The sequence below is a fragment of the Danio rerio genome, chromosome 8 (assembly GCF_052040795.2).
Source record: "Danio rerio strain M-AB ecotype USA chromosome 8, GRCz13ab, whole genome shotgun sequence".
Taxonomy (NCBI): Eukaryota; Metazoa; Chordata; class Actinopteri; order Cypriniformes; family Danionidae; genus Danio; species Danio rerio.
The window spans coordinates 26627443-26648377 of NC_141028.1; the positions used below are offsets into that span (position 1 = coordinate 26627443).

A 20935-nucleotide genomic window follows, 5' to 3' on the forward strand; every position below is an offset into this window, starting at 1 on the left:
AGAACAAACTTGGGAGACAGTGAGAACAGACAACACGTCCTGTGAGAAATGAGATGCTGCATTCTTCCTGATGGCCACATGACCACATGAAATTTTTTTTAAACATTACAGCACTCATACAACGATTTATTGTTTTTCCCTTTTTCAAAATCTATACTATGCATAAAAACATTATAAATACACGTTGCACAATATAAATGAAACTGATTTTAATATGAATTTCAGCAAACAAACACCCTTAATTTGTTTATTCCTTTATTAAGATGTCCATCCTAATGTTTATATTCACCGTTTCATTTAAGGGAAACTCCTGAGGTAAATAAGTGATATCTATGAACTTTAATAATAAATCTGTATACAATGCTGCGCTTCCCACCTCCAGTCGCAATGACTTCTGGGACTTCCAGAGTGAGATCAGTGCTCAAGTCTGCATCGGTGTGTCCTCGATATCAAGAACACATCTGGGAAGTTTCACGCGTCCTCTGTTCTTGCAGTCTTGAGTATTGGAACTGAACTTTGGCAGCTGATGATGACGTTACACAAAAACACGAGGACGCAAGACCACTGAAGAATGCATATTGAGAAACAGCCAGAGAGATTTTGAGATTTTAAAAGTATTTTATTATAAAAAAAAATCCAACAATCAGTACAATTTCAAGTAACACCAAACAAAATGAAGCAAAAACATTTATCTTAAACCAAGTGCAAAAATGAGTTCATCATCAATGACCTCACACAAGATCCCTTTAACCCTTTTACTAAAGCAAGCTAAAAGACAGAAGATCAATCATAGCTTTAACGGACCCAGTCAACGACTTTCGCTTTACGATTTAAAGGGCTAGCATTGCACCAGACCCCCGTAGGTGGTTTCGTTTGAAAGTGTAGAATCTATATTTTATGCACATATGCATAATTTTGTTTTTATTCTACTGTACAAAAGTTATTTACACTTAAATACACAGTATTTTGGATACCTTAGCTGGGTGTTTTACATTGGTTCGTTTTCATATTTTTATTCATATGACACATGTACAAGTTACATCTCAAATGAAAGTTCTTGCCAGTGCTCATACGGTTTTAGCATTCTTTTTACTGAATTATATTCACATATCAAACAGTTGCCGAATGAATCGCTGTGTTTCCATGGTGCAGAAATGAAAACAATACATTTATGATCACTAAGCAGCCCCAGATAGCACAGACAGCTGTCATCTCTTACCTTATGCTGTGTGCTTCAGGGCCATTTCTCCTCTGTTTTTAAGGTGATGTGCATAAGTAATCCTTTTATATGTCTGACGTGGTCCAAACACAGTGAATTATGTTTGATCAAACAAAAGAATAGTGAAACATGAAAACAATGATCGGTCACTGTGGCTTGTACAGCACCTCTCATCAGTTGGAATACAATAACTTTTGCATAGATTACGGTAGAGACATTATATATATATACACACACATACACACATATACAGTTGAGTTCAGAATTAATAGTCCCATTTAGAATTTTTTTTCCTTTTTTATATATATTTTCCAAATGATGTTTAACAGAGCAAGGAAGTTTTCACAGTATGTCTGATAACAGTTTTTCTTCTCGAGAAAGTCTTATTTCTTTTATTTCAGCTAGAATAAAAATTGTTTTAATTTTTTAAAGATCATTTTAAGTGTCTTGAAAAATATCTAGTCAAATATTATTGACTGTCATCATGGCAAAGATGAAAAAAATCAGTTATTTGAAATGAGTTATTAAAACTATTATGTTTAGAAATGTGTTGAAAAAAAATCTTCTCTCTGTTAAACAGAAATTGGGGAAAAAAACAGGGGGACTAATAATTCTGACTTCAACTGTGTGTATATGTATATATTCGTAAAATTCACACCTGATTACGGTGTTCTTGTTTCTTCTTTTTAGGAGCCGAAAGATAGATGTGGTAAGATTCAAGATGCAGAAATAATATTAAAAAAATTATTTTATTGACATTATATTTTACTAACTCTGACCAGTCTCATGAGGGCAGTTTTTTATGTGACAACAGTCTTGTGTCCACCTTTCACAGGTTTCCAAAGTGCCTGAGTTTCCATGTTCTATGGAGCGATTGCTCCATGTTTTAAATTTCTGTCCAGGGATGTCATGTTTTGATCCTCGACTAGTCTCACGTAGTCAAGTGATGCGATTTCGCAGGTCAGAGTTCACCAAGTTTGAACTGTGCACCACAGCGAACTGAGAAACTTAACACATGACCCTGCGTTTTCGGTCTGACGCATTCGCGTGTGTATAAATGGAAGTCTATGGGGAGAAAAGTCAAGTGTGAGTTCTGCGATTACACCTGTAATAACAAAAAGCACCTGCTCAATCATCAGCTGTCCCACACCAACAAAGAAGTGAAGTGTGCAAGCATTCAATGAACAAAGAAGACTTCCTGGTGTCCCACATCACCATTAAACACACTGGTTAGTGTTGTAATTATCAGGAATGTTTATACTTCATGAAGGGCTGGGCGATTAATAGCAGACAATTTTCATGCACATTTTGTCAGTAAAGCCGGTTCTAGTAAACATCCAGCACATGTGTTCAGATGCAGTAGCGTTTACTACACACTACACAGAGTCATTGTACACTGATAAGCTATGCAAAACTCCAAATGACAGAGGTAATCATTCTGTGATAATGACAGCTGTTTGTGCCACTTCAGCTCATTAGCAGAGACTGAAAGACCTGTAATGGATGTGACAAAGGAGACATCCAAAACATGCAGTGTTAGTGGTCCTCCAGGAACATGATTGAGCAACACTGATTTAAAGGTATGTAAACAACCTATTCAAGGTCCTAACCTATTTCATGTTGTACATGGTTAATTTCTGTAGCTTCAGAGAATCCAATAAAGTCCAGATATTGATAAATAATGTTATAGCAGCCGGTTTAACGTTAATATATGATTGAATTGCTTTTTAACAGCAACAAAGTGCTACAGTTATGAAATAGTTTGACAACAGCTTGGAAATGTTCATGGGCCAGTGACATCACCAAACAGTATGTTGTTACTCCAGTCTCACTTCATAACAGTCGATTGTTTAAAATAAATCTTTCTGGAAGAGTATTTCATAGTCTTGTGTTTATTAGACATAATAAATCAATGAAAATAGTACAATATTCTTTTTATTCAACAAGCGCTAGTGGTATTTCCTGGGTTTCTTTATGGGCATTTCATCATGGGGCTTCTGTGAGAGCGCCCTCTGGCTTTTGGCAGAGATTTACTAAAGATCAGACCATGCCTCCCTGACATGATATGCATGAGAATGTATGATTTGCTCAATCGAGTTTGCAATTTTTCATTACAACTTCTCTCAGGGATTTTTCCAAACTCACTTAAAACTGCAGTTGTTAAACACCTCTTGAAGAAGAGCAAGCGGGATAACACCTTATTGAGCAATTACAGGCCAATCTTAAATCTCCCTTTCATTGGCAAAATCATTGAAAAAGTTGTTTTTAACCAGGTTAACAAGTTCTTTAGCTTCAAGAGGTGTTTAGACAATTTTCAGTCTGGTTTCAGAGCACATCACTGTACGGAGAGCGCTCTTATAAAGCTAATCAATGATATACGCCTAAATACAGATTCAGGCAATAGATCACAGCATACTTCTGGATTGGCTGGAAAACTGGTTTGGGCTGTCTGGCACGGTCCTCAAATGGTTTAGATCTTACCTTGAAGGTAGAGGTTACCATGTCAGTATAGGTGACCATAGGTCGAAGTGGACACCCATGACATGTGGAGTCCCACAAGGCTCGATTCTGGCACCTCTCCTGTTCAGCCTTTACATGCTCCCTCTGAGCCAAATAATGAAAAAAAAAAAAAATCTACCACAGCTATGCTGATGACACTCAGATCTACCTAGCCTTACTGCCTAATGACTACAGCCCCATTGACACCCTCTACCAGTGCATTGATGAAATTAATAGTTGGATGTGCCAAAATTTACTTCAGTTAAACAAAGAGAAAACTGAAGTCATTGCATTTGGGAATAGAGATGAGTTTCTCAAGGTGAATGTGTACCTTGGCACTAAAGGTCAAACAACAAAAAAAATAAGGTCAAGAATATTGGTGTGACTCTGGAGTCAGATCTGAGTTTCAATAGTCATGTCAAAGCAGTTAGTAAATCAGCATACTATCATTGCAAGAGTCAGATGCTTTGTTTCCAGTGAAGACTTAGAGAAACTTGTTCATGCTTTTATCAGCAGCAGGGTGGATTACCGTAATGGACTCCTCATTGGTCTTCCTAAAAAGACAGTCGGACAGTTACAGCTCATCCAGAACGCTGCGGCCAGGATTCTGACCAGAACCAGAAAATCGGAGCACATGACACCTGTCCTCAGGTGTTTACACCGGCTCCCAGTTACATTCAGAATAGACTTTAAATGGCCTAGGACCTCAATACATTACAAATATGCTCACTGAATACAAACCTAACAGATCACTCAGATCTTTAGGATCATATAAACTAGAAATTCCAAGAGTTCAGTCAAAGCAGGGTGAATCAGCTTTCAGCCACTATGCCTCTCGCTGCTGGAATCAGCTTCCAGAAATGATCAGATGTACTCCAACAGTAGGCACATTCAAATCAAGACTGAAAACACATCTGTTCTGCTGTGCCTTTACTGAATGAGCACTGAGCTACGTCCAACAAATCGCACTTATATGTTTTTCTCTTCTTTTTCATTCTTTTATATCACATTTTACCTGTTTTTATGTTTTTTTTTTAAATCATTTTTATTATTTGTCTTCATTTTTCTTATACTTGTTTCTTTTATTCTTGTTTATGTAAAGCACTTTAATTTGCCCTGTGTATGAAATGTGCTATATAAATAAACTTGCCTTGCCTTACAATTAATGAAACAGGGCTGTTCAGTATTTGATTCTGATCAACATTTTGAGGTCTGCAATTTATTTTCATGGAAGCAAACAGCTAAAGTAGTTCCAGGCAGGCATTATACTGAATGGTTTCAATTGTTTCATAGACCACAAATGGCAAAAATCTAATCACAGTAAAACTATAGGCTTTTTCTGAGATAGCTAAGAATCTGGTCCCACACACAGCAGTAGTTTAAATACAACAATGTCTCTAGGTGTGCTAACTGTAGTACAAGTGGGATAAATGACTCTGATCTATTAAAGTTGCAGTATTTTTCTAACAATTTAATGCCTGTCATCAATTATTCCTCAGTTAAATTGGTGGAATGTTTTCTGATCATGTCTGTTCATCTTTACCCAGAAACGCCCTTCTCCTGTAAAATGTGCCACTTCACGATGTGACACAGGAAGAACCTGCGGCTACATGTGCAGTGTCGCCACCCTGAGACTTTTAAAGAGTGGAGTGGAACACATCCAGATGAGCCGATCCGGCGACAGCAGACACCTGTTTTCACCCTGGAGCAGATTGAGGAGCTGAGGTTACAGCATGAAAACCAGGAATTTCAAGGGACCATTGTGAGTACATGGATGTGCATCTTGTATGTAATGGGCAGAAAAATTCTAGTATATTTTCCCGAAAGTCTAAACTAATGTATGAATGTTTTGCTTACTTGATGTGAAATGCATTATGTAAATCACTTTTAAATGTATGTCACTATTTTGTTTTTAGATAAAAAAGGGAAAAAAATGCTACTTATTTTCAGGAAGATACAGTATATATTATGCTTATTATATATTAGTATATATAAGTCTGATATGCTGAATGCACAGTTACCTGTAGGTCTGTTTTGGTCACAGTTCTAAATGTTTTTGCCACCCTCAAACATTAGTAGTAACTATAGTAACTCAATGAGAGTTGCTGGAGCTTTTTAGCTGAGACACATTTCTCTTCTTACCATGAGAACATCATCATGTGCTTCACCAGGGAGTTGTTGGGGTCAACCACCTTAACAGAATTCTCAAATATTTGTAGAGAGAAAGCTGACATGTTATTATCAGTTATTAGATATGCCATCTCATATACACACAAAAGATTTTAGACAAATATCAAACTGCAAAGACAAATATATAACCTGGCAAATGAGGCGACGCAGTGGCGCAGTAGGTAGTGCTGTCGCCTCACAGCAAGAAGGTCGCTGGTTCGAGCCTCGGCTGGGTCAGTTGGCGTTTCTGTGTGGAGTTTGCATGTTCTCCCTGCGTTTGCATGGGTTTCTTACGGGTGCTCCGGTTTCCCCCACAGTCCAAAGACATGCGGTACAGGTAAATTGGGTAGGCTAAATTGTCCATTGTGTATGTGTGTGTGTAAATGAGTGTGTATGGGTTTCCCAGTGATGGGTTGTGGCTGGAAGGGCATCTGCTGCGTAAAACATATGCTGGATAAGTTGGCGGTTGATTCCGCTGTGGCAACCTTTTTTAATAAAGGGACAAAGCCAAAAAGAAAATGAATGAATGAATAACCTGGCAAATGACCATGTAATTAGTGATATAAACAATGACTTGCCATGTATTAAAGGATTTTAAATGCACTTTATGGAGCCAAAGAACCACTAATTATTGCATTCAAAATCATTTAATAAACAGCAAACCATCGATTATTTGATATTGATTTGTTTTTAAACCTAAAGGTAACAGTGGACCCTCTTACTCTCTAAACCATGGAGTCCATAGGGAACACATCTGTATCCCAAGATGCACTGAGCAACACTACCATCATTTACGAGCAAGGTCAGTAGAAAAGTTATCAGTAGATCAGTGATTATATCTAAAATATGTGTGTATTTTTAAAAATTCATCTACACATATTACACCATTCACATTGTGATAATAATATTCAGATTGCTCATTTAAATAAATGTTTACCTTCTCTAATAGCCCAGAACTCAGACCTCTCACCTTAAAATGCTTTAGATCTGCTGCTGTACACGAAAAACAACAGAGAACTACAGGTATTGTGTGGCACATTGGTATTTTGTATTGGAATAAGTCATAATTCTATTGAAATATAAACTGCAGGGTTCCCATGCTTCTTGAAAGTACTTGAATTTCAGACATATGAATACAAAGCCTGGAATGTACTTGCAAACAAACATAGGTCCTTAAAAGTGCATGATTTTTAGGTATCAATAGTAGATAGACGATGCCATCATCCATTGCCAATGGCCGATAGACATCACAATGCTGAGCCGACATCACAATCATCTACCTTGCCTTGTCGCAGCAGCAACCCGCTTGCGAAAAATACACATGCCCTGTTTACACTAATACGTCTTAGTTTAAAATGGCATTTCAGAACAAAACAATCCACGTTCACACTGGCATTTCACCTAGCATTTCTGAAAAGATCTCTATCCACACTACACCACTGAAAACGCACATCATGTGACCACACACACACACTCTGTCATGCACTTAGTTATGGGTAAAACAAAGACCATGCGGGTCAGGTAGTTGAAACGGTAGGCTACAAATAATTAATTTGTTATAAATTAATTTAATATTCATAAATAATTAATTCACCACTGGTGACGATGCCATCATCCATTGCGATGTTTCACATTAGACATTGTACTTTGCCAAATGGTTGACATCGCCCAACCCTAATTTAAAGTCGATGGTGTTATTTTAACAATTACTGCTTTCAAAAAACTGAGTGGAAAGAAAATAAGAAATTCATCTTTTACAAATGACAAATAATGAAATTTATCTATACTTCAGGTACCACATTTGAATATTACCAGTACTGAATTCTACTAGGTGTATTAAAGTTTTTTAAAGTTGTTTAAAACAGTCAACATGTTTTAAAATGACACATTCAAAACATCATAATTATAACATTTTAATGAACATTAAGTGTTAGTGAAATGTTAAGTACAGGAAGGATTTTCGTGGCACTATGTATGCTGGGGTCTGAATTGCAAAGATGCCCGACTTAAAATAATTAATGATTTAAAAGTCCTTGAATTTGGTGTCCATCAAAGAGTGGGACACTAATGACATCTGACATTAGGCCATACGTAAATTCACTTCAGTGCATCTTCAATTCTATACTTCTATTACAATGTAGATTGTGTCAAAGCAGCTTAACATAGAAGTTCTAGTAAATTGAAACTGTGTCAGTCCAGTTTTCAGAGTTTTAGTTCAGTTCAGTGTGGTTTAATTTTCACTGCTGAAAGTCCAAACAGTAAAGAGCAAATCCATCAATGTGCAGCTCTACAAGTCCTGAACCATGCAAGCCAGTGGCGACAGCGAAAAGGAACAAACTTCAACAATTGACGAAAGTAAAAGAAAAAACCTTAAGAAACCAGGCCCAGTTGAAATTTTCGTGCTGAGCTGCAGTCTAGGCGCCGGAGGCTGGAGAACACGTTCATTGTGAAGAAGCTGCAGGAAGGAAAGTCAAACAGACTAACATAAGTGCAGATGCTGTTCAAATTGTAATGTCTTTTGGGAAGTGTTCCTGGCTCCAGTTGTTCTAAATAATGCAGAGTAAACATCCTTTGGAGGATTTAGATTTTAAAAGCATTTGTGTTTGATGTGTATGCTAATGCACAGAGATGTGTATTTAATCTAGTTTTAAACTGACAGAAAGATCTACCGCCTACAGTTGACTTTGATATTCTGGGAATAATCAAGTGTCCAGAATTAATTGAGCATAGTGGGTGTGAGGGGCTATAATACACCAGGAGCTCCCCCAAATACTGGCGAGCTAAGTTTTTTAGGGCTTTGTAGGTAGTCAATAAAATTTGTAAAAAAGTAAGATTCACAAATGATTATTTTTCCATAGCGAATGATCAGTTTAATCTCTGTTCTCAGGTGGCGGTGCTGAAAACAGATGATAAAGCTCTGGAGACAGGGTCGTGTTCCTGATCTGGTTCCTGAGTGAAGGCTAATCCTTACAGCCTCAAAAGATTGTAACCTTCCATGTGTCAGAAAATGGAGACACTCTGGTGCAGGAGGCATTCGAGATGGCTGTGGAGCAAGAGGAGACTGCTGTGGCACAGGAAGTGGAACAGGAAGTGGCACAGATTGGCATTGGTGCATATGAAGGTACTGATTTCAGTGTGGTGGAGCAGATCTCTGAGGAGACAACACACAGGTACTACTACTGAATGTCAAAAACAGACAATAGGTGCATTTTCCATTACAAATGTGTGTAAAACTGCGATATTGTGTTGATTAAATATTATTGTGAAGTGTTATGAGACTTAAACTCATTTTCTCACAATAAATAATGCCAACAATCACACAGTGACACAAAGGTGGTTTTATCTGGAAGGTTATAGTGTGTGTGGTTTCACAGAGGGCTTGTGGATTCAGAATATCAAGATGAACACAAAAACTAAAAAAGTTGTGCAAATGCATCTTGTAAAATCTATTTTTCCATTAATAAGAGATCCATATCTTTAAAAAGTTGATTTTGTTTACACCATGTGACCTGTAGATGCAACAATAAAATTAAAAAATACATTTAATGTACATTTTATTTGCTAAATATTGAAGGATTCGGATTTCTGCTTTCCAATTCGTCTCATCATGGACCATCGTTTATCCTTTTCATCATCCTGTTTCTCAGTATTTAACTGTGAATTGATTTTAACTAATGAATAAGTTAAAACTGCTTACTGTAAGAATGTTCTGTGTCCTTGTTTCTCTTTTTGCCTGTCCATTTTAACTTTGTTTTCAGGAGACACACAAACCAGGTCATAGGTCATAGAGACCTCTCTCTCTCTCTCTCTCTCTCTCTATCTGTTCCTATGACTAGAGGTCCAATACAGAGGAGAAGAAGACACCTGTTTTATTGTCCTGATATATTGCCTATAATTTTATAGCTGTTTGATTGATCTGTTTTTGAGTATAATTAATAGTAATGTAATTCCTTTTTGTGTGGAGACAGACTGTGACTGTGTGTAGCCAAGATATTGCAGCAGACTGTTGATGGAAACAGTCTTGAACCAGCCTGATAACACAGCTGAACGTACAAGAAACATCCTTGAGTCTTTAACACAGATGGTCTTTTGTGTCTATTGTGTTCCTGGTTTAGCTTTTTACAGGTTGGAGATCAGCTCCTAATAACTTAGGGCGACCTCACCTCTAGGCATCAGGTCGCCATCCATATCTGGATACAAATACAAGGCTTTCTTTGACGCACACACTAAGGCCATCCATATCTGGAAGTAGATACTATGTTTCTTTGACGCATGTATTTGGAATTTTCTATTTCTGTTGTAACCAATGAGGACTGTTTACCTGGATCCCACCCTTTCTGGACTTGTGTAAAGAGTATAATTGTTCGATTGTTGAAACTGTAAGCAGAGCGGCCTAGGAACTCATTGAGAGTGTTGAAGCTGGCTTCTGCGAATGAAACTGCAAACTATCTTCAGTAAACTTAATTTATTTTTTTTTAAATCTCTGACTCCGGCTCTTCTTCATCTACCAGACTGGTCATTCTTTGGGTTAAGCTGTAAACAATCCCTACAGTTTTGGTGGAGGACGCGTGGCACTTGTTTACTGGTAACACCATTGATCAATCAACAAAATGAAGGTAGGAAGATTTAAAAATTATAGACTAGGGATTGTCTGTGAAGTAGTGGGTAGTAACGGAACGTTTTTGGTTCTCATTTAGACGTAAATGAAAGGCGCCGGTGGATTCACAGAATTTTGTGGTAGATTGCTGTGGAATCCCTTAGCGAGCTGGTGCATTTTGTGGTACACCTATAGCGATACTGATAAGTGTAACAGTAGTTGAGAGGTGTACCTTCTCCTTCACCCGGAGTTAGGGTACTCATTTGATGGGTGTTTAGGAGGCTTTTGGGACATTCTCGGGCATAAAACCTGGACTGGTTTTCTATTTAGTAGTGAACTAAATTAACCCGAGATTGTAATTGAGTTCCACCACTGCTATCTAACTGCATCACAGACAAAAGGCATGCCATAAGAATAGTGTAGGTCAGATTATTAGGGAAAGAAATAATTGAATAAAAATAACATTATAATAGAGATCCATTAGATAGTAGTGGCCACAAAAGTCAGACAAGATACCTACAAATATCAGGGTGAGGTTGATTGACCAATGATGCACCAGGAGCAATCCCGAGAAAAATATGACCCTAACTGGATTAGACCGGTCTGGACAGTTTGCACATCTTGGGATGGTTTGCAGATTCATCAAGCAGAAGCCAAGCGCTGTTGGTAAGAGTGCCCTCTCAATTTCTTCTTGCTTTTGGTGTTGAACTCAGAATTAAAAAGAAATAGATGAGAGCAGAATGCAGTAAATGGCTCAGCTAAGCTCTCAGGTTTAAAATGATTTTAGAACTGATTTTAAGGGGGGAAAAAAGTATCCCTTTGACATTTAATTGTCATTGAAAAGCTAAAATCTAAATATTGAGGGGCTAGTAGCAAAAACTAAGCACAGAAACTGACAGTAACATTATGGGAATAAAGAATAGCTTATGTTTTGTCTCAGAACATAAGATTCTGTGTGACTGCACTGTTATCTTGGTTTAGCCCTCACCATGACTTTTGACTGAGTTTTGGCTGTAAAAGTAACAGAGACATGTCTGAATGAAAATGTGCCATGTAAGTCTGTGCAAACAAGCAGCTTTATGGTTGGATATATATATATATTTTTAATAATATAAATGTAACATAAATGGGGGTTTCAAATAATACTTTGATGGATGCAGTTAACCCCTGAAAGATCTAAAACTATTGTTGACTGTAACAGCATTACTTTGAAAATGCATGTCAACTCTGTTTTATGATAGATATTACAATGAAATTATGTTTTTGAAGTTAATGTTATGTTTAATGTATGTTTAAATTTAGTAAACATGCATTTTCATTCTGGATTGCTCAAAACTCTCTTTCTCTCTCATTAGATGTCAGCTTAGAGCTGCTATTTGCCTGTTCCATAACAATTGATAAGCACAGTGCTCAGTTGGAAATCACAAAACACAGATGCAAAGGAAATGCTAGAATGAATACAGAAATTCTACATTTCAATTTGTATACACTAATAGAGGTATTAGTAATTAAAAATCAAGGTTAACAAATAAGAGATTGCAAAATGTTTTTTTGTTTGTTTTCCCAGTGATGGGTTTCGGCTGGAAAGGGCACCAGCTGCATAAAAACGTGCTGGATAGGTTGGCAGTTCATTCCGCTGTGGCGACCCTGGATTAATAAAGGGACTAAGTGAACAGAGAAATGAATGAATGAAAATGCTTTTGTTAAAGCATCTTGAAAAACACTAATATACCCGCTGAGCTATAGAGATAATTAATTTGAACAGTTGTTATTACTGTTTGGAAATTTCTTGTCTTGTCTTCAGTGGTTTATTACTGTTTGTAACTTTTGTCTTATCTTTAGTCTCCACCATCACATACAGGGCCTGATGGCTATACTGAGGTAGCAGACCCTGACACTGAATGAATCAGGGTGATATCTAAACTCCCTGAATAATCTCAGCTTGATATTCAGTTGATTTAAGTGTTTGATTAACCTGTCTCAATGTTTGAATTCTAGTAGGTAGTCTCAATGGCTTTCATGGTTCTTGACTGCACTTTCCCATGTAGAAAATTCTGAATCAAGAAGGAGGCCTGCACAGGAGCTTGCAGTGTGAGTGGCAGTTGACCGGTGGGCACGAAGGGGGGTTCCCTAAGACGGGTAAGATTTTCCCTTGGCCAAAGCGGAAAACAACCTAAGGCATGGGACCCCTCGTAAACCCCGGGGCATCTACCCGAAAAGGGGGATGTTTAATGTGAAAGATGGTGCTGGACTGGGGTTATGCTCTATCGGCCTAAAGCATCCTTAGAGGGGAACTGTTTGAAGTTACAGTAGTCTGCCTCAGTGGCCCCATCCAGACCTGATCACGAGAATCCTGCCTTTATTGAGGACATGTCTGTCCTTGTGACAAGCATCAACGGACTATGCCAGGGTATGATACCCTGAAGGAGATGATTGGTAAAAAGATAATGGCAATGGGCTTTCAAGAACCATTGGAGACAGTAAAGTTTCTTAAAAATTTACCAATATCAATGTGGTTGGCTGCTTTAACAGCACTGGATATTTTATATGTCTGAATTTTAAGAATGCAGAATTTCTGAATGTGAAGCTGAGATGATTTTTAACTGATGTGTCTGATTTTTCATAGTATTTTACTGATGCAGGTCCTTATTCATGGCAAAGGACATTTTCGAGATGGTGCTGGCTAAAGATAAAAACTGGCTGTGAGATGGTTTGGATAACACAGCTGAATGGAACTAAGCAGTTAAGGTAAATAATTACAAGAAATTCTCTTAGTCTTTAAATAGTTCCAACTGAGTTTTGAGAGATAAAAACTTTTGACATTTGGAACGTTGGTGAATGATTAAAGATTCTGAATTGTAATAATTTTAATGTTATAGTCTAAGACTATTGAAAATTTATGTGCATGAAACAGAGAGACAGAGACTGTTTGAGTGAAGCCATGAGTTGTGTTTTGTTTCTGCTATCGACTTGCTTAGCAACGATATTAAGAAAACAAAATGCACCAGCTGATTGTCTCAGAAAAGACATTGATTATGAACAGAAACTTTGAAACTTGATAAAAGATCATGTAAATCCAGTTGAAACTGGACAGAGAATTTTAAGAATAAATTTGTGCGAGTTCAACACCTAAAGCAAAATTAGTGATGAGCTGTCACAATATTCATATCTATGGTACAATAATGCTTATTGTCCTGAGGGAATGATTTGTCCCTGTTGTATGAATATTGTCACTAACCTCTGGAATAAGTGTTATATTATTACAGATTGTATAAGCGAAATGCCAGACATTGCAGAAGTCAATAATGCTGAGTGAATCTGATGTAAAGATGATGCAGACCATGAGATGAGCTTTAAATGGATGGGTTATCCAGCTCTGTTTGCAATCATTAATAATGACTTCTTTTCCTGATTCAGATTACTCTCTGGAATAATAATAATTTTAAAACAAGTTTTATTAGCTTATAGCTGTGAAATTGAAGACTGCCATCCATTTCAGGTTACAAACCCATGTCGAAATTGACTGAGAAGTTTAAAGGTTAAATACAGTTAATTCTTTGCTATCTGAATATTAATGTTAAATATTTTAGACTTGATGGCATTTAAACAGTGACATTGGCTAAGTCACTAACCACAATAGTCCAGAAAGCATCCTCACTCTAGCATAGGAAAAATAAGCAGAGAATTGAGTTGAAGTCATTTGTGTTAAAGGCAAATGCTGCAGTAAATCACGCTGTCTATGTGTGTGTGTCCTCAATGGTAGAGGAACATAATTGTTTGGATGTTGTGTAGAACAGAGAGATAAAGTTGAATGAAAGTATTTGCATCTGATGGTTGAATTCAGTAAGAAGTATTTATACTGCTGCAGCGAAAATTAACATTTAAGGAAACAAAAATGCAGCTTGAACTTTAACAGCATTTTTAAGCAGTCAAGTCAACTCAAGTCAATATTATTATTGTGAATACTGACAAGTTTTACAGTAACTTAGACTGTCTTTAAATGAAAATTTTGTAGTCCATATCCAAGCAAGAGTCTTGATTATATGTGGTAAAAGAGTTGTTAACTCAGTCTGTTCTTGTTCAATTGGTAATGCTTTCAAACAGGTTTTACTGTCAAATGACATGTATGAAAGATTTTCAAATAATCAATAGTTTGAGCAAATAGCTAACCTGTGAGCATTTCTAATTGACCAGACAGTAAGAATCAAATGAATTTTATACAAAATCATACTGTTTGCTTCTGGTTATGTTGAATGGTTTAGTCAGAGTAAAGTAAATGGTACAAATGACAAGTTGAGAAGATTATTATAAGGTTTAGTCTTATTTCTGTTAAAAGATGCTTGAGTTTGAATTACTCAGGTTTGATCTTTGTTGAATTTGACTAAGATTTTGTTAAACCCCTAAAACGTGGGAACAAAAGAAATGGATTCACAATCCCTCTTATTGCATGTTAATGACTTGGATTAATAGTTTGTAAAAACCATTACATATTTCTTGGTCTTTAGGTAACAGGTAATATCTATATCTAGTTTCTTTGAGGTGACTGAGGGTCTGGCTCAATTCATTTAGCCCGGCTTCCAGAGAGTGGATTTGATATTAGTTTGTTAACTGTGAAGGTGAATTTGGCTCATTATGGCCAGGACAAGGGTGCTTGTACACTTCCTATCAATAATACAGAGGAATGTGTTGCATCACTACAATCACATTATTATTTGAATAAAAATATATTTTAAGTGGACTTGACTGACATGGAGTTCAGCAAGGTGATGATTAAACATGGTAATGGTGCTGAATTGGACTACTGTGCTGTTGGCATGTTTAATGTGTGTTAATGTAAAAATGCTTCATTATTCTAATTTGAAGTAGTGAACACGCTGATGAAGCTTTTAAGACTGGTGAAGATAAAGATGTTTTTGCAGGTCATGAATTTAAATCCTGTGTGGCTTAGGTCGAGTGGATGACCTTTTGTGTCTGATCAGAGGATCTCTGAGCACTAGAATTAGCCTGTATGTTTGGATTTAGAGTTGGAGCAAGTTGTAGATTCATCAGAGGAAGTATCGATGGAAATTATGAGTTGTTTACTTCTGGAGGACTTTTAGGGCTTGTGCATTTGTGTTCACATTCTGGACTTTGGTCCGCTGTTGTTGTTTTTTGTATGTATTTACTTCTGCTTGCAGGACCCTTAATCCCACCGATGATGAGAAGCGTGAACTCCTTTTGTGGGTGGAGAGTGAAAGAGCCCTTAGCTTGGGGACTGGAATTTTTAGGTTCCAGCTTGTCCAAAAAGGGGTGAAGAAAGCTCTGCAAACTTATTAAGGGAGCATGAGTCATTACTTTCACTCTCCTTAGTGACCTCACTGGCTGACCGGAAGTGGAGTTTGGACTCCATTCGGGTCAAAAGGGGGGACTGAAGGATTCGGATTTCTGCTTTCCAATTCGTCTCCTCATGGACCATCGTTTATCCTTTTCATCATCCTGTTTCTCAGTATTTAACTGTGAATTGATTTTAACTAATGAATAAGTTAAAACTGCTTACTGTAAGAATGTTCTGTGTCCTTGTTTCTCTTTTTGCCTGTCTATTTTAACTTTGTTTTCAGGAGACACTCAAACCAGGTCATAGGTCATAGAGACCTCTCTCTCTCTCTCTCTCTCTCTCTCTCTCTCTCTCTCTCTCTCTCTCTCTCTATCTGTTCCTATGACTAGAGGTCCAATACAGAGGAGAAGAAGACACCTGTTTTATTGTCCTGATATATTGCCTATAATTTTATAGCTGTTTGATTGATCTGTTTTTGAGTATAATTAATAGTAATGTAATTCCTTTTTGTGTGGAGACAGACTGTGACTGTGTGTAGCCAAGATATTGCAGCAGACTGTTGATGGAAACAGTCTTGAACCAGCCTGATAACACAGCTGAACGTACAAGAAACATCCTTGAGTCTTTAACACAGATGGTCTTTTGTGTCTATTGTGTTCATGGTTTAGCTTTTTACAGGTTGGAGATCAGCTCCTAATAACTTAGGGCGACCTCACCTCTAGGCATCAGGTCGCCATCCATATCTGGATACAAATACAAGGCTTTCTTTGACGCACACACTAAGGCCATCCATATCTGGAAGTAGATACTATGTTTCTTTGACGCATGTATTTGGAATTTTCTATTTCTGTTGTAACCAATGAGGACTGTTTACCTGGATCCCACCCTTTCTGGACTTGTGTAAAGAGTATAATTGTTCGATTGTTGAAACTGTAAGCAGAGCGGCCTAGGAACTCATTGAGAGTGTTGAAGCTGGCTTCTGCGAATGAAACTGCAAACTATCTTCAGTAAACTTAATTTATTTTTTTTTAAATCTCTGACTCCGGCTCTTCTTCATCTACCAGACTGGTCATTCTTTGGGTTAAACTCTAAACAATCCCTACAATATTTTATAGTATTTTGCACAATTTGAAAGGTTATGATATTTCCTAATCACCAATGTGAGGTATTTATGTCATAAATGTGTGTGTTTGTTTGTCTGTGTGTGTTTGACAGCAGTTTAGAGGAGCCCTCAGCAGAGCCTCAGGTGATGGAAGTGAGTACTGAGCCCTTGTCCATCTCTACACCTCTCAAAGAAAATAAAGAGAAGTTTTACGTTAGCTCAGGCTTGACAGACGGAGTCCTGCAGCAGGTGGAGGTGAGACTGTGTTTTGTAAGAATTCAGATAGAATAACCAATAGTCCTAATGGAAAGTTAAATTGATTAAATCCTCTTTCTGCAGCTCAGCAGTGAAGCTCCAGCATCTCCTCCGCTGTCTTCATCACCCCATTCTCAACAGCTGAACACCAAGCGCTTCTCATGTCGCATCTGCATGGAGGCTTTCCATGGCCGATCGGACATGGAGAACCACAAGAGGGCGCACATCGACCCCAAAACATTCAAATGCCCCGACTGTGATTTCGCAGCACCTTCTTGGCCAGAAGTCAAGGTGTGTTGGGTTGAGCTTTTCATTTTTTATGCTGCTTTTTTTCAGATACTGCTTTTCTTGTAATGTGTAATGTGGCTGTTTGTAAAGGATTTGCGAAGTTTTAAAGAACATAATGCATCATAAATATACACTCACCGGCCACTTTATTATGTACACCTGTCCAACTGCTCATTAACATTAAATTTCAGTTCAGACAATCACATGGCAGCAACTCAATGTTTTTAGGCACGAAGACATGGTCAAGACAATCTGCTGCAGTTCAAACCGAGCATTAGAATCGGATAGAAAGGAAACTTCTGATCAAATGGGATTAAGTTAACAAAGAATGGTCAGAAAAAGAGAAAATCTCAAGTGAGCGGCAGTTATTTGGGCACAAATGCCTTGTTGATGCCAGAGGTCAGAGGAGAATGGCCAGACTGGTTCCAGCTGATAGAATGGCAAAAGTAAGTCAAATAACTACTCGTTACAACCGAGGTATGCAGAAGAGCATCTCTAAATGCACAACACGTCAAACCTTGAGCACATGGGCTACAGCAGCAGCAGAAGACCACACCGGGTGTCACTCCTGTCAGCTAAACACAGGAAACTGAGGCTACAATTCATAGAGGCTCATCAAAGTTGGACAATACAAGACAGGAAAAAATTGCCTCGTCTGATAAGTCTCAATTTCTGCTGCAACATTTTAAAGGTAGGGTCAGAATTTGGCGTCAACAACATCAAAACATGGATCCATCCTGCCTTGTATCACTGGTTCAGGCTGTAGGTGGTGGTTTTGGTTTAATGCTGTGGGGGATATTTTCCTGGCACACTTTGGGTTCATTAGTATCAATTGAGCATTGTGTCGATGCCACAGCCAACCTGAGTATTGTTGCTGACCATGTCCATCCCCTTATGAACACAGTGTACTTATTTTCTGATGGCTACTTCCAGCAGGATAAAGCACCATGTCATAAAGCGTGGATCATCTCAGACTGGTTTCTTGAACATGACAATGAGTTCACTGTACTTAAATGGCCTCTACAGTCACCAGCTCTCAATCCAATAGAGCACATTTGGGATGTTGTGGAACAGGAGATTCACATCATGGATTGGCAGCCAATAAATCTGCCGCAACTGCGTGATGCTGTCATATCAATATGAACCCAAATCTCTAAGGAATATTTTCAGTCCCTTGTTGAATCTATGCCATAAAGGATTAGGACAGTTTTAAATGCATTCTGAGTCCAACCTGGTACTAGTAAGGTTTACCTAATAAAGTGGCCGGTGAGCACTTAAAGTAAAAACAAGTCTGCCAAAAAAAATTACTCATTATTTACTTAAGTTCATCCATTTTAGTTTCTTTCTTCTTTTAAACCCTAAACATTATATTTTAAAGGCTACTGGAAACCTGTAGCCATTTACTTTTACAGTATTTGTTTTTCCTACTATGGAGGTCAATGTTTACAGGTTTCCTGCTTTCTTCAAAATGTGGTAAACTATCCCTATAAGGAGCTTTCAAAGATGATATTCAGATTTCAGAAAATAATACCCTCTCTGAATGTAGCTATTAAAGAGACAGCATCCTTAAATTATTTGTTTCAGACACTGAGAAAAGATTCAGAATCTGTTTCAAATGGGTGTAAATCATTTGACTTCCAAAACAAAATGAAGGCACTTCAATATAACATTGTGTTTAAAAAAGAGCACAGACTGACAAAACGTAAGTGTAGGGGAAGTAGCTTTGGATTAAAGTCTCTGCCTGTGTATAATAAATATAAATGTGTACATATATATTTTTATCCTAGACTCACATGGCCTTGCATGCATATTTGAGACCTCATAAATGCACCAGCTGCAGTTTTGCCTCTAAAAACATGAAAGACCTGCGACGCCACATGATGACACACACCAACAAGAGGCCTTACTCCTGCCAGGTGTGTGGCCAAAGGTGAGCAACTGAGAAAGAGTCGTTCAAATAAATTAGCAAATCTTAAAATTTGTACTGTTTACATTATTAATACAGATACAACCATAAATGCTTTCCCAACTTAAAGGTGCAGTAGGTGTCTGTCTTCAGAAGCAGTTGTTGTTGTGCTGGTTGAAAGTCTCTTCACATTCCAATTGTACTGATTAAAGTTAATGATCTAAATGTGTTTATATGCATTTTTATATTTTGGGTAAGGCATAAAACTAAAAAAATGTTAATTCAATTAAATAGTCAGGCTGACATCTCATGGAATTCCGATAAGCAGCTCAAACTGTCTGTCAGCAAATGCAGATTTAAACAACTGCGCAGCCGTTTGTACGCAGCTCCGTCGACAGCTGTTTGTGCATAGACGAACTGCGCGTTCACGAGAGAGTGAGAGAACTCGCGTGCGCGATCGGCAAAAACATGCTGAATCAAAACTTTTTAAAAACCTGAATCAATACTGGGGTTACCTTTGCACACTGAAGAAAGGATGACACCATGGCTGAAGGATTTCTCTTAGACAGGTAATGTTTTGTTTTAAAATTATTTTAGCTTCACGCAAAGCGGATGTAACGATGTATGTTGTTGTTACAAATGGGTTATATCTTCACAGAAGTGTTGTTCAGCCACTAAAATCTTCCGGTGAAAGATTGATAACTCTATTTTCAGTTTCATAAGGGACCTTTAACAGCATCGATAATGTAGATTTGAATTAGTTTAACAACAAAACACAAGTAAGTACCGCTATTCTGCCTAGCCTCTCCCTATAATGTTTACCATGCAACTCTAAATATTCGCTCTGAAATAGCATGTCAGTTTGGCTTAGTAATGAGTGTAATTCCAGCACACCGCCGGACAAGCACTAGTCACTTTTAACACACAAGAGAGGGTTATGCTGTCATCTTTAAGGTGAGCGTGCTCCTGTTTCAGGAGGCGTGGCTCTGGACGGCTAGGATTCAGAGTACTGTAATTCAGAGATTAATGCTAAGCTGTTAGCATTGTGGAAGATCACCTACTGCACCTTTAAAAGAAATGGCAATTTACACACCCACAGGCTATCTCAGATGCGGGGGATTTTAAAAAAAAAAGATTTTTAGCTGAAACTGTAATAAATTGCCAGTGTAAAAGTGTAAACGACACAGAAACACATTGTTCCTCATTGAAACTCTCAAAAATTATTTTTTGGTTCAACCGTAACGGCTCGCTTCGTCCCGTCACAGCAGACCATCATCATCAACAATGATGAAGAAACTTTAGCTACACTGCAGAGTAAGTGCTGGAATGAATATAATTGAATGGAGGAACTATGATGTCAATTTGTTGCAAAAACCCAGAAGCGAGTTCCGGTTCCCTTGTCCCGAAGTCAATGGGCTTCTTAAATGTGATTTTGGTTAAATCGCTTAAATAAGGCTTGTGGCTACCACAAACTCAAGATACTTTCACATTTTATTTTACGACACAAAATACATTAGATAAATTCCACTTTTGAATTTTTTTTTTTATCAGAGACATTATACGTCTTTGAGGTGAGCTTGTCTGGA

The 20935-nt window shown here is 37.7% G+C and overlaps 1 protein-coding gene across 1 annotated transcript in view; it reads left to right on the top strand.

The window, feature by feature from the left end:
* LOC108190952 (zinc finger protein 335) overlaps nucleotides 1–20935 on the top strand; it is a 78320-nt gene that overhangs the window by 4018 nt on the left and 53367 nt on the right. The window contains 11 exon segments of the mRNA XM_087264034.1: nucleotides 1910–1928; nucleotides 2055–2079; nucleotides 2359–2448; nucleotides 5266–5480; nucleotides 6590–6689; nucleotides 6837–6910; nucleotides 8775–8835; nucleotides 8838–9057; nucleotides 17014–17155; nucleotides 17240–17446; nucleotides 19231–19373. Coding sequence (XP_087120160.1) covers nucleotides 1910–1928; nucleotides 2055–2079; nucleotides 2359–2448; nucleotides 5266–5480; nucleotides 6590–6689; nucleotides 6837–6910; nucleotides 8775–8835; nucleotides 8838–9057; nucleotides 17014–17155; nucleotides 17240–17446; nucleotides 19231–19373 — 1296 coding nt within the window.